Source organism: Hyperolius riggenbachi, chromosome 3 (genome assembly GCF_040937935.1).
Source record: "Hyperolius riggenbachi isolate aHypRig1 chromosome 3, aHypRig1.pri, whole genome shotgun sequence".
NCBI classification, from domain to species: domain Eukaryota; kingdom Metazoa; phylum Chordata; class Amphibia; order Anura; family Hyperoliidae; genus Hyperolius; species Hyperolius riggenbachi.
Window position 1 is genome coordinate 109,557,093 of NC_090648.1, and position 13,252 is coordinate 109,570,344.

Consider the following 13,252-nt stretch of genomic DNA (forward strand, 5'->3'; position numbering starts at 1 on the left):
AGTTTGTCAGGTATCCGGCAGTATTAAATAAAGAAATATTCCAAAAGGTCTCAACCACCTGACACCTAACCATACATAATAGTGAATTCTATATATATATATATATATATATATATATATATATATATATATATATATATATATATATATATATATATATATATATATATATATATATATATATATATATATATATATACATATACATATTTTAACACTACATATATAATGAGTAAAAACGGGGTGGGTTACCCCACCTGTCCTGGAGGGTTACTTAAAATTAAATTACCAGGTAAGCTAATGTTTAGTTTTTTCCATTAACCCTCCAGGACAGGTATACATCGAGATGATACTCAAGTAATAACTAACCTTAGGGTGGGCTGATCGCCCCCAAGACTTTCCTTCCAAAGTCCTGGTCTGATGAAGAGATCCGATCCAATCTGTAATGCCGCATGAACGTCCCCAGATTCTTCCACGTTGCTGCCTTACAGATTTCCAGAGGGGAAGCACCAGCTCTGAAAGCCCAAGTCGTTGCTGTCCCTCTCGTAGAATGAGCTTTAAGCTCCTTTGGCGGAGTCGTTTCCATAATTTTATAAGCCTCAATAATGCACAACTTAATCCAGTTTGCAATCGTTCTCTTAGATGCTCTCTGCCCTACCAACTTTCCAGTGAAATTTACAAACAGGGCTTCGGTTTTTCTTACACTTTCTACTTTTTCCAGATAGTCCTTAAGTACCTGTCTTACATCCAGTAAGTGTCGTTGTCTTTCCATATCGTTTGTAGGATTAGGAATAAAAGTCGGTAGTACAATCTCCTGAGATCGGTAAAATATATCTCCCACTTTTGGGATAAACTCAGAACTTGTTCTAAGAACCACTCTATCATTATAAAAAATACAATAGGGTTCCCTACAGGACAAGGCTTCAAGTTCACTCACTCTCCTTGCCGAGGTGATAGCTACTAAAAAAAACGGTTTTGAAAGTTAATAAACGTAAATTCATACTGGTATTGCAATTGAACGGGGCCCTTGTCAAGGCCTTCAAAACTAAGGATAAATCCCATTTGGGAAAAGGTTTAATAGCAATTGGTCTATTCCTTTCGACTGATTTCACAAATCGAGCAATCAGAGGATGAACAGCCAACTGTTTGTCTAAAAAAACAGAAAGTGCTGAAATCTGTACCCTAATTGTGCTTAAGGCCAGTTTCTTATCTACTCCACTTTGGAGAAATTCTAGGACTGTAGCTACCTCATTTGACTTAAAACCCGATTCTTGTTTCCATAAATTATAAGTTTTCCAATATTTCAGGTATATTGCTCTAGTGTTCTTTTTCCGACTTTTAATCAAAGTATCAACTACCTTGTCTGATAATCCATAACTCTTTAGTATATGCTGTTCAGTAACCAAGCTGTCAACTTCCATTTGTTGATGTCTGGCACCATCTGTTTCTGAATCAATACTAAATTGTCTTGAACAGGAAGTAGTATCGGCTCTGTTATTTTCAATTTCAGTAGCAGAGGATACCACGACCTTCGTGGCCAATCTGGAGCAATAAGAATTACTGTTGTTTTGGATACTGCAATTTTCCTCAATACCAATGGTAAGAGATTCAGAGGAGGGAATGCAAAAGCTAGACTGAAGTCCCATATCTGTGCGAGAGCATCCACCGCTGTTGGATTGTCTCTGACGTTTAGGGAGAAAAATTGACTGCATTTCGTATTTTCTCTGTTGGCAAACAGATCTATGACCGGAGTACCCCACACTGATGTTATCCATTGATATACTTTTGGGTTCAATTGCCATTCTGCGTTCGATAGTTGTTTTCGGCTCAGTAGATCTGCTAGCACATTCATGGAACCCTTCAAATGAATTGCTGTAATGGATAACAGAGTCCGTTCCGCTATGTCCAGTATCTCTAGGGCTAGAGTTAATAGTTTCCGGGATCTCGTTCCTCCCTGGCGATTTATATACGCCACTACCGTGGAATTGTCCGTTCTTATTTGTAAATGTTTGTTTGCTACCACATGTTGGGATGCTATCAGAGCCAACTTTACCGCCATCAACTCCCTGAAATTTGAGGACTGACCTTTCATATGCTGTTGCCAAAGACCCTGTGTCTTGAATCCCTGCACATGGGCTCCCCAACCCAACAGACTTGCATCTGTAGTTAAGATTACTTGTGTTGGGAAATGCCAAGGCCTGCCCTGAGATAATATGCGTGGACTCGTCCACCAATCTAGACTCTCTTTTACTGTCTCTGGATCTAGCGATTCCATCGTCTTGCACCAATCTTTCAAGACCCAATTCTGTAATATTCGTGAATGCTTCATTGCCCACTGCACCGCTGGTGCTACTGAATTTAGAAGCCCCAGAAGTCTCATGGCATCTCGAATCGAGATGACCGACAATCTTCTGAAATCTTCTACCTGCTGAACTACCTTTGCAATTTTTTGTTCTGGTAGAAACATCCTCTGTTCTATTGAGTCTATCATAAACCCCAGAAAGAGAATGTTTTGAGTGGGTTCTAATTGAGATTTTTCTAGGCTCAGAATCCATCCTGCTTGTTGAAGCTCCTTCACAACAATTTCCCTGTGGTGTAATAACATTTGTCTTGTTTCTGCCATGACCAGCAGATCGTCCAGATAAGGCACAATCATAATTCCTTTCTTGTGCAGATGTGAGACTAATTCGGCAATCACCTTGGTAAAAATCCTTGGAGCGGACTTTATGCCAAAGGGGAGGCAACGGAACTGGTAATGAGTTACTATGGAACCTTCTTTTACCGCAAACCTTAGAAATTTTTGGGATTTCAGTTCGATCGGAACATGCCAATAGGCGTCCTTGAGATCGATACTGAGCATGAAACAATTGGTTGTCAACAGATTCCTCAGGGAATAAATCGATTCCATTTTGAATTTTTGATGTTTTATGAAGGGATTCAATGGTTTGAGGTTTAGGATTAGACGAAATTTTCCCGACGGTTTTTTCACTAGGAAGATCTTTGAATAAAAACCCCTTCCCTGCTCCAGGATTGGTACCACAGTGACTACCTTTCTTTCTAACATATCTTGTAGAATGCAAGATATGGCTTTTTGTTCCTCGCTTGATCTCAGTTCCTTTGTTATAATGAACTTTGTTGGAGGTTTCTGTTGGAATACAATATGATACCCCAACTCGATCAAATTTAGAATGAATGGGCTGGTCGCAAACTTTTGCCACTGTGGGAAAAAAGAGCCCAACCTTCCCCCCCACAGCCTGTTCGCTGTCACAGCTGTTTCTTTGTAGCGGAGTCTGAACTGCCCAACAGGGCGTTTGGCCTGTTCTGGTCCCGAGAGAAAGACCAGGGTTTACGTCTATTTTGGGGTTTTGTCTTATTTTCTTGCCGGTTTTTGCGAAAAAACCGTTTCCCCTGTCTAAATTGCCTTTTTTTAGGAAACCCTTTCTTTTTATCTGATGTCCTCTCTAGCACCTCATCTAACTGTGGCCCGAACAATAAGTCACCTGAGAAAGGAATAGTACATAACTTGTTTTTGGAGACATTACTACCTTCCCAGGTTTTAATCCAGATATTTCTCCTGGCCACATTAGACAAGGCAGCCGCCCTTGCAGTCAGACGGATAGATTCTGTTGCTGCATCAATAATGAAATTGATAGCCTTGAACATTACCGTAAATGAATTTAAAATAGTTTCTTTACTTGACCCCATCTTAATGTGACGCATTACTTGATGCATCCATAAGTCTAGGGTACGCCCTACACAAGTGGTAGCAGCGGCCGGGCGAAAGTTCGCACATATGGCTGACCAGGTTTTCTTTAAGGCAAATTCAGCTTTCTTATCTGACTGTTCTTTTAGAAAACCTAGATCTTCAAAGGATAATTCATTCTCCTTATGCACTTGCGAAAAAGCTGCATCCAGTTTAGGACATTTATCCCACTGTTTACAGTCCTCTTCTGCAAAAGGGAATCTACGCTTAAAACCCCTAGACAAAAAGACCTTATCAGGGTTCTTCCATTGACTGTTAATCAATTGTTTAGTTGAAGCATGTACTGGAAATACCATCGGTTTCTCTCCTTCCATGCCTGCATATAAAGCATCGTGTGCAGACAGAGAAGAAGGAACATCGTCTTTTAAACCTAGAGAATCATAAATTGCTTTTAATAATTCCTCCGTTTCATTAGCAGAAAATCTGAATTTAGATGGCCTATCCTGATCTTTTTCAGATAATTCCTCATCTGAATCACATTCAGAAATCTCATCTGAGTATTCATCCGGCTCAGAATCTGACAATACAGGCCTATCTGACTTAGAGGTTGCCTTTTTATGCACCGATGCGGATGGTAATGGCACCTCTATAGGATTGTCGGACATTGCAGACACAGCCGTTTGATCTTTTGGCAAATCAGCACCAATAGTAGGTGATCGAGCAATGACCCCTGGCGGTTTTATAATGGGTTGTGACACATTATCCACTGAAGGAACTGATGCAGAAGCAGCCGGCACTTGTGTAATGACAACAGGTGTAGGATTAGCAACGGACTGAGCTGCCATTGATTCTCTGAAAACCTTCATTGATTCAGACATTTCTCTGCGGACCATTTTGAGAAAATCCTTGTAAGCCACAGCAGATTCCTCATTTAAAACACGAGTTGCACATTGCTGACATAACAGCTTATTCCATGACACTGGCAGCTTCAAATTACAAGAAGGACAGCGTTTTTTGGGCTTAGCAGTGTCTGATGCTTCTGCAGTAGTTGCAGATGAGGCAGAGGCTGACGCTGTCGTGGTCTGAAATACAACAAACAAAATACAGACACTTGTCAAAATGCCCTGCCAGTTTGCCTCAGTATAACACCCAGTGATAGACCTTCCACCTAGAAGCCATACACCTAGTAATCCTCCAGCAGCACAACCAGCCAGTGAGTCTCCAGAAAAAACAAAGCCATCACACAAACAACCGTTTTACATGTGAGTATCAAAGATACCTTCGTATCCGGCTTTGACTCCTGTGTCTTAGGTTCTTTGTGAGCCGCCTGCTGGTCCGTGCTCTCCCCAGACGCTGGTTGTGCCTCCATCTTGCGTCCTGCACGAGTGCCAGGACGCGGAGGAAGCTGCGCGCTCTTCAATCCGGCAGGCGGAAGTGACGTCTATACCGGAAGCGGAAGTCCTGATACCGCCATGTTGGATCCTGGCACGCTGCGCCCTCTCAGCCTCCGCTTTCCCCGCAGCGTGCGGACGCCATTCCAGCCGGCGGCGCCTGCCATTTAGAAGCCTCCACAGCCATCTCTCTCCCCAGACCATCCACAGAGGCTATAGAAAGAGGTAAGCGGCCAGACACGGATAACACTGCCTAGTGAACACCTCTCTGTCTCCGCAGCACCAACCATCCCTAGCACCCCAGGCTCTCCAGGATAGCAGCCCAAGGTATAGAGAGACCTGTCCCTGGAACAGGAAACATCCATACTGCCGGATACCTGACAAACTTTTTTATTTATAGAGAGGCTTGTGGATGTTTCCTGTTTCCTGGGAGGGGCCAAATCTCGATGTATCCTCTGTCCTGGAGGGTTAATGGAAAAAGATTAATGAAAGATCACAGACCAATTTTACCACCTTCCATGTAGTATGAGAGCCATACCTACACAGTCTATTCTATGGAGCTGAGCTCCCCATCAGATAAAAATCTTTTCAAGCTGCTGCACACAAAGATGCTGTACACATTCAACAGATCAGTATCTGCAAAAAGATCTATTCCTGCAAAAGATCCGTTCCTGCAAAATGCATTCATAGTCTATGATATCTGCAGATCATCATACACACCTTGTTTAACTGACAATCATCTGCAGATCAGACAATCATCTGCAGATCTGAAAATCCATTCTGGTGGATCTGATCTGCAGATGAATGTCTGTTAAACAAGGTGTGTATGAGGATCTGCAGATATCATAGACTATGAATGCATTTTGCAGGAACGGATCTTTTGCAGATACTGATTTTTTGCATGTGTACAGCATACTCTGTATAGAGTATGGCTCTCATACTACAGTGAAGGGGGTAACATTGGTCTGATATCTTTCATTCATCTTTCAAGTGTGTACACACCATAAGTGTGAGCTCACGGACTGTCCACGCCCAGTTAAAAGAATCACTTGTGCAGGTCTTTTCTTCAAGGAAGGAGCCCTTTCACTGGCCATGAGTTGCTTGTGAATACGCATGTGCCTAGTTAGAAAAAGCAGTCTTTAACAACAGTGAGCAATTCCAGAAGAGAGAGAGGCTTAATAAAAACACTCCTAATGGGCCTCTGGGGTAATTGAGGCAAATGGACCTCTGGGGCAATGAATTGATCCAGTGATGTACACACGTTAGATTTCCTGACAAAATGATTCATCTTTTTGGCCACAGAAAATCTTAAGTACGTATGTTTGGAGCTTTGGAGGCTTCAGGGCAAAACATTACCCAAAACGATCATGAATTATTTTGACAGCTGCAAATGCTGCTCTAAGTGATGGATTATGGATTGAAGAAAAATTCCAGTCAGTAAAAGCCATGAGCAAAGTGGGTCATCTGAAGGAAGAACATCCAAGTGAGTCTGTCAGTCACTGTGAGGAGATGGAAGCAAGGAATCAATGTCTCCTAGCAGGACAGCAGGGCCAGTTTTGTCAGACACTGGAGCCCTCCTGTTCTTGATCATTGCAAAGAACAGTTTTAGTATGATCTGTTCCTGAGACCTATTTTCACTCATGCTTTGAGTTACTCCGTGACAGATCAGTAATATGCCAGTATACTCGGGATAATAGCTTTTCATTTAAACACTTCTCAGGAGGCATAAAGTACTTTCCAATGAGCTGTAAAGGTGCCAACAAATGAGTCCACATCTGCCACAATGCTGTGTTCTTGAAGCAAATCTGTAGTGAGACTCCCTCCAAAAAACAGATACTCACCTATGGAGAGGGTCCAATACAACCTTCCTGTTCCTCTCAAGGTCACCTCATTCCTGAACCCTGTTGGCAGTCTTGAACCAATGGGTTGAATACCGTTCCTGTGCCGCCACAGGAGGCTTCGGGAGCCTGAGTGCTCCTAAAGACCGGTGGCTCTATACTGCTCATGCGTAAGCAAGCACAAGCGCCTGTGCAGTACAAAGCCACCTGTCTTTGGGAGCACTCAGGCTCCCGAAGCCTCCTGTGGAGGCACAGGAGCGGTATTCGACTCATCAGTTGAATTCTGCTAACGGGGGTGGAGGCGCTGGAACAAGGCGACCGTGAGAGGAACGGGAAGTCTCTATAGTACCCTCTCCATAGGCGAGTATCTGTTTTTGTCAGGGCTGTGGAGTCGGTACAAAAAAAATCGTCCGACTCCAACTCAGACTCCTCAGTGTATGAAACCACCGACTCCAAGTACCCAAAATGGTTCCGACTCCTTAGCCCAGGGGTAGGGAACCTTGGCTTTCCAGCTGTGATAAAACTACAAATCCCAGCATGCATTTGGCTTTATTAATCATGACTGTGGCTGTAAGACTCCTGCAATGCATTGTGGGACTTGTAGTTCCTTGACAGCTGGAGAGCCAAGATTCCCTACCCCTGCCTTAGCCTAATAGTTATCAGGACTGTGGATTTGGTACAAAAATCACCAGACTCCTCAATTTAAAATTGCGCAAAAGGTGGATCTGGTGTTGCGCTGTTCCACCTTTTGCGCAATTTTCAATTTTCGATTTTATTTGATTAGCCGCACCCAGGCTATGCATATGCATAGGTTAGGATTTAGTTAGTGTTAGGCCCCTCCCATGAAGGATCGACTTCTTCGCAGTGGGAGGGACGAGTACTTAATAGGTTGCATGCAAGCTGTTACAGGAAACTAACATCCTCCTCCAGTGGTAGACAGGTCATGTGTATGCTTGGTGTGTATTCGACTCCACAAGTGGGGCTTGCACTCTTTTGCAGGTAGACACTTGCCTGTTTTTAAGTAGCGCTGTTCATTTCCTTGCTATGCGACTCCTCAATTTATGAAACCACCGACTCCAACTTCGACTCCAGCTACCAAAAACTGCTCCAACTCCTCAACTCCGCCTCCAAAGCCCTGTTTTTTGGGTTTTTTTTTTACTTCAGACTTGTTTTAAAATAAAAAGTAAACAGTTAAAATCTGACAGAAACAACAGGTTTTGGACTCGTCCATCTCCTCATGGAGGATTCTCAGGGTTTTCTTTGTTTTCAAAAGCATTTCCTGAATGGCAGTTGCTAAGTCTAACTGACAAAATAGTGTGCAAGTGATTAGGGAGGCTGGTATCTTACTATTTTGGTGGTTAAAGCAAACAGGAACTGATATTAAAAAAAAAATAACCCAGATACTTCCCTATGGAGGGGGAAGGCTCTGGGTCCTATAGAGCCTTCCCGCTCTTCTCACTGATCCCTCATTCCAGCGCTGGCTCCCCCGGTAGCAGTATTCAACCAAATTGGTCAAATACTGCTTTCCGCCACCGGAGGAGGCTTCGGAAGTCTTCAGGAGCCCGAGTGCTCCCTAATACAGGCTGCTCTGTACTGCGCCTGCGCGAGAGTATGGAGCCGCCGGTCTTCGGGAGCACCCGGTTCTTGAAGACTTCCGGCCACTGCCTCAGTGGAGGACTGGACTGGTCCAAATCCTATCGTTTCTGTCAGATTTTTGCTGCTTCCTTTTTTTACTGGAGTGGTCCTTTAAAGGACATCTGAAGCAAGAGGGTTACGGTGGCTGCCAAATGTATTTACTTTTAAACAATACCATTGCCTGGAAATCAAAACAATACAAGTTGCCTTGGCTATCCTCTATGCATCTGTAGGGCAAGCAAAAAAGTTGGCACCAGTCATAAATATGCTCCTTGTGGAAAAAGATAATTGTAGATGATATAATAGATTCCCGTGCACCATATTGGAGCCATTCTTGTTCTGCTTTCAGCTGGACCCAATCCAAAATATCTTTTGGATTACAAAAGGTCACACCGTAAGGTAATGGCAACAACAAGATCAGTTCTACACAAATATCAACAGTCCACTGAAAGAAAGAATGTTCCAAAAAGAAGCAGAAAACTTCTAGGCAGAATATAAAGAACAAAAAATAAATCAAGCTTTCTGATATTGGGCTTCTCAGAAAATAAACATGTATGTTGGCTTGTGGGAATGGATAAGGAGGCTTTGTAAAAACACTGATGTGCTTGGAATGACAGTTTAAGCTGAAGCAGAGGAGGTTTCTGGGTGAGTTTCTCCATCACATTCCATGTACCCAGCGCTGGCTGCAGAACTATTGTGGTTTCACATGGTTTGCTCTGAGGAAAGCAGATTTTTCCCCTTTCTGTAAAACTTGCAGCGTCAGCATAAGCTGTGTAAGAGGAGCCGGCAGCCTTCTAGTCAGACATCAGCATCTCCTGAGGGCTCATGAGTCATCAGATCATACAGGAGCAATAAAAAGGGATGACTTACCTGTCCTCATCCAGGTCTGGCAGGGGAGACTGCAAAGGGAGGGACGCCAAGCAGTAGTCTTCCACTATGAATTTTCCAGCATCACCCTCAGTACCGAGAACTGCAATAACGGCACCTGGGGTGGGATCACAAGAGGGGGAATTAATTGGAGCAAATATGCATAAAGACATGATTTAGTGAAACTACACAAACTGGCAGACTAACAAAAGGTATAGGTATAGTAACATACATACTGTAGGCAATGATAGGCAATCACTGATAAGACACATTAATCACTTGCCGACCAGGGGATTTTTCAGTGATCGGTGCTGCGTGGGCTCTACAGCCCGCAGCACCGATCAGGAGTGCAGCAGGGCGATCAGACTACCCCCCTTTTTTCCCCACTAGGGGGATGTCCTGCTGGGGGGTCTGATCGCCGCCGGCTACATTTGCTTAGCGGGGGGGCTCTTCAAAGCCCCCCTCAGCCGTCTCGCCCGCTCCCTCCCTCTGTGAGCTGCGCAGGACGGATTTCCGTCCTGCGCATTGAAGGATAGGCTTCAGCCTATCATATGCCGGCGATCCCCGGCCAATCAGAGGCCGGGGATCGCCGATCTGCCTTACGGCGCTGCTGCGCAGCAGCGCCGTATGATGTAAACAGCGGGGATTTCTTCCCCGCCTGTTTACATTTTGCCGGCGAGCCGCGATCGGCGGCTCTCCGGCTGTTCACGGAGACACCCTCCGTGAACTGACATGGAAAACGAGCGGCCGTTTCCATAGAAACCCTCAGACAACCAGTTTACGCCAATCGGCGTTAGCTGGTCGTCAAGAGGTTAAAGTGAACCAGAGATGAAGCACCCTCATGTATTTTACCATATACTGCATATCAGTGGGAACATTAGAGAAAACACCTACCCTGCTCTCTGCTTCATCTTTCACAGCTGAGCCTGCCTGTTATAAGCCCTGATAAAATCCCTGACTGAGCATTCAGTCTGGCTTTGTTCAGGAATCATTACAGCGGAATCATTATAGCAAAGCCAGAAGGGGGCAGACTTAGGCTTCAAAAGACATCAGAGAAGACAGACTTGGCTATAATGATTCCTGAGCAAAGCCAGACTGAATGCTCAGTCGTGAGTTTTAACACGGCTTATAAGAAGCAGGCTGAGCAGTGAAGAATGAAACAGAGCAGGGTAGGTGTTTTCTGTTCCCACTGATGTACAGGATCTTCTAAAAAAAATTAGCATATTGTGATAAAGTTCATTATTTTCTGTAATGTACTGATAAACATTAGACTTTCATATATTTTAGATTCAAATACACACAACTGAAGTAGTTCAAGCTTTTTATTGTTTTAATAATGATGATTTTGGCATACAGCTCATGAACACCCACATTTCCTATCTCAAAAAATTAGCATATTTCATCCGACCAATAAAAGAAAAGTGTTTTTATAACAAAAAAAAAGTCAACCTTCAAATAATTATGTTCAGTGATTGATAGGTGATCAGGGGGGATAGATGCATACAGTACACGGGGGGGGGGGATGTCTGGGGAGAATCTGAGGGGTGGGGGGTGATCAGGAGTCCCCAGGGGGCAGTTTAGGGAATTAAAAAAAAAAAATAGCGTTGACAGATAGTGACAGGGAGTGATTGATGGGTTATTAGGGGGGTGATTGGGTGCAAACAGTGGTCTGGGGGGTGGGCGGGGGGTCTGAGGGGTGCTGTGGGCGATCAGGGGGTGGGGGGGAGAGATCAGTGTGCTTGGGTGCACACTAGGGTGGCTGCAGCCTGCCCTGGTGGTCCCTCGGACACTGGGACCACCAGGGCAGGAGGCACCCTGTATAATACACTTGTATACATTACAAAGTGTATTATACACTTTGTGGCGGCGATCGCGGGGTTAACAACCCGCCGGCGCTTCCGAACGGCCGGTTGTCGTCGTGGGTGGGCAGAGCCAGTTGCCGGGGGAAGCGCGTCATCAATGACGCGATCGCTCCCCCGGCATGCCGCGTATTGCGGTCCTTTCGGCGTCCACTTTGCCGCCGCCCATTGGCTGTGAGTTGTCGGCAAGTGGTTAAGGCTGCTATCGAAGCATCCTGGGCCTCCATAACACCTGAGCAGTGCCACAGGCTGATTGCCTCCATGCCACGCCGCATTGAAGCAGTCATTTCTGCAAAAGGATTCCCGACCAAGTATTGAGTGCATAACTGAACATAATTATTTGAAGGTTGACTTTTTTTGTTTTAAAAACACTTTTCTTTTATTGGTCGGATGAAATATGCTAATTTTTTGAGATAGGAAATTTGGGTTTTCATGAGCTGTATACCAAAATCATCAATATTAAAACAATAAAAGGCTTGAACTACTTCAGTTGTGTGTATTTGAATCTAAAATATATGAAAGTCTAATGTTTATCAGTACATTACAGAAAATAATGAACTTTACCACAGTATGCTTATTTTTTGAGAAGATCCTGTATGTGGTAAAATACATGAGGGTGTTTCATCTCTGGTTCACTTTAAAGCGGGCCTGAACTCAGAAGTTTCTCTCTGCTCTATAAGATAAACAACAGCTTAATAACCTGTAAAGAAAAACATTTCTTTGTTACAGCTGATACAAATCCTGCAGTAAATCTGCACTTTGTCTACTTCCTGCTTTCATGGAAGCAGACAAAGGGTTAACATCCTGTGTTTACAAATTAGCAGCTTTGCCGTGGCAGAGGAGATTCCTGAGCTGACACAGCTGAAGAGATCAAATTACAGTTGTGATTAGTCACAGATGAGGGGAAATTAGACAGTCTAAACTTTCTCTATGTTTTCCTTCTGTCCTGTGCAAGAGTTCAGGTGCACTTTAAGGTAGCCCTACATCTAGTGATGTATGGGCAGATCCACAGACAGGGGTTGGCAAGCTGACAGTTTAAACTGGGGGAAGGAGGGAGGATACAGTGGCCAGGGGTCTGTTGTGCTGCTGTAGTCGCAATATCAAAACAGTTACTGCCACAAACCCGACTGAGCACTTTCGAGCAAGATTTTTCAGCATGCTCGATCAATGCGTTCAACCGATTTCATAACCAAATGGATTGAATGTGGTACCGACTTACATCCGATTACATAGATTTATTGAATTGGATGGTCAATCGAGATGCAAAAAAAAATTCATAATTAAAAAAAATATATATGTATATATTTACAAAAATCGCTGGCTGTATGGCCACTTTTTTTGTATGCAAAGAATGAGTTTTAAAACACAGGATTTCACCTTTCAACTGTCAGTAAAAAATCCAACAGGCAACACTTACCTGTGACAAACATCTGGGCATCTGTGGCGCCCTCTAGCTTAATCCTTTGCAGCTCATCCTCCAGTATAAGCTCATCTGAGTCACTGATGTACTTCTGTCTAGGAGGCTGTGGTAGCAAATTGTGCTATAAAGATGAAAAGAGACAGTGGTATAAGTGCCAACCAGACACATACCCAACCCAAGCACAACTTGTCTGAGGATCAGTGACCAAGCTACATGTCTGGACAACACTGATGCAGAGGCAAGCGCTGCTGTAATGCTGGGGTCACAGGCTTAAAGAGAACCCGAGGTAGGGTTGTGAAATCATATTAGGACACAGAGGCATGTTCTGTATACAATGACCAGCCTCTGTGTCATTTCAGTGTGCCTCTAGTCCCCCCCCTCTCCCCCAGCTCTGCTGTCCACCATTATAAAAAGCGCCAGGCTATTTACTTCAGGGTGACACTCACCTGTGTCCCTTCCTTCCCCACCCCCGTAAGCCGATAGGAGGAAGCTTACGGAGGCAGGGAGGGAAGGGACACAGACGAGGAGCCGCGCTTTAC

General features: G+C 44.1%; 1 protein-coding gene across 2 annotated transcripts in view; it reads right to left on the minus strand.

Annotated features, from left to right (window-relative positions):
* Positions 1–13,252, minus strand: part of POLD2 (DNA polymerase delta 2, accessory subunit) — a 115,905-nt gene that overhangs the window by 89,069 nt on the left and 13,584 nt on the right. For both annotated transcript variants that reach the window (XM_068274755.1, XM_068274754.1), the window contains exons 4-5: positions 12,711–12,834; positions 9,438–9,552 (exon numbers count right to left, since the gene is read on the minus strand). In XM_068274755.1, the coding sequence (XP_068130856.1) occupies positions 9,438–9,552; positions 12,711–12,834 (239 nt within the window). The remainder of the gene's footprint in view (positions 1–9,437; positions 9,553–12,710; positions 12,835–13,252) is intronic.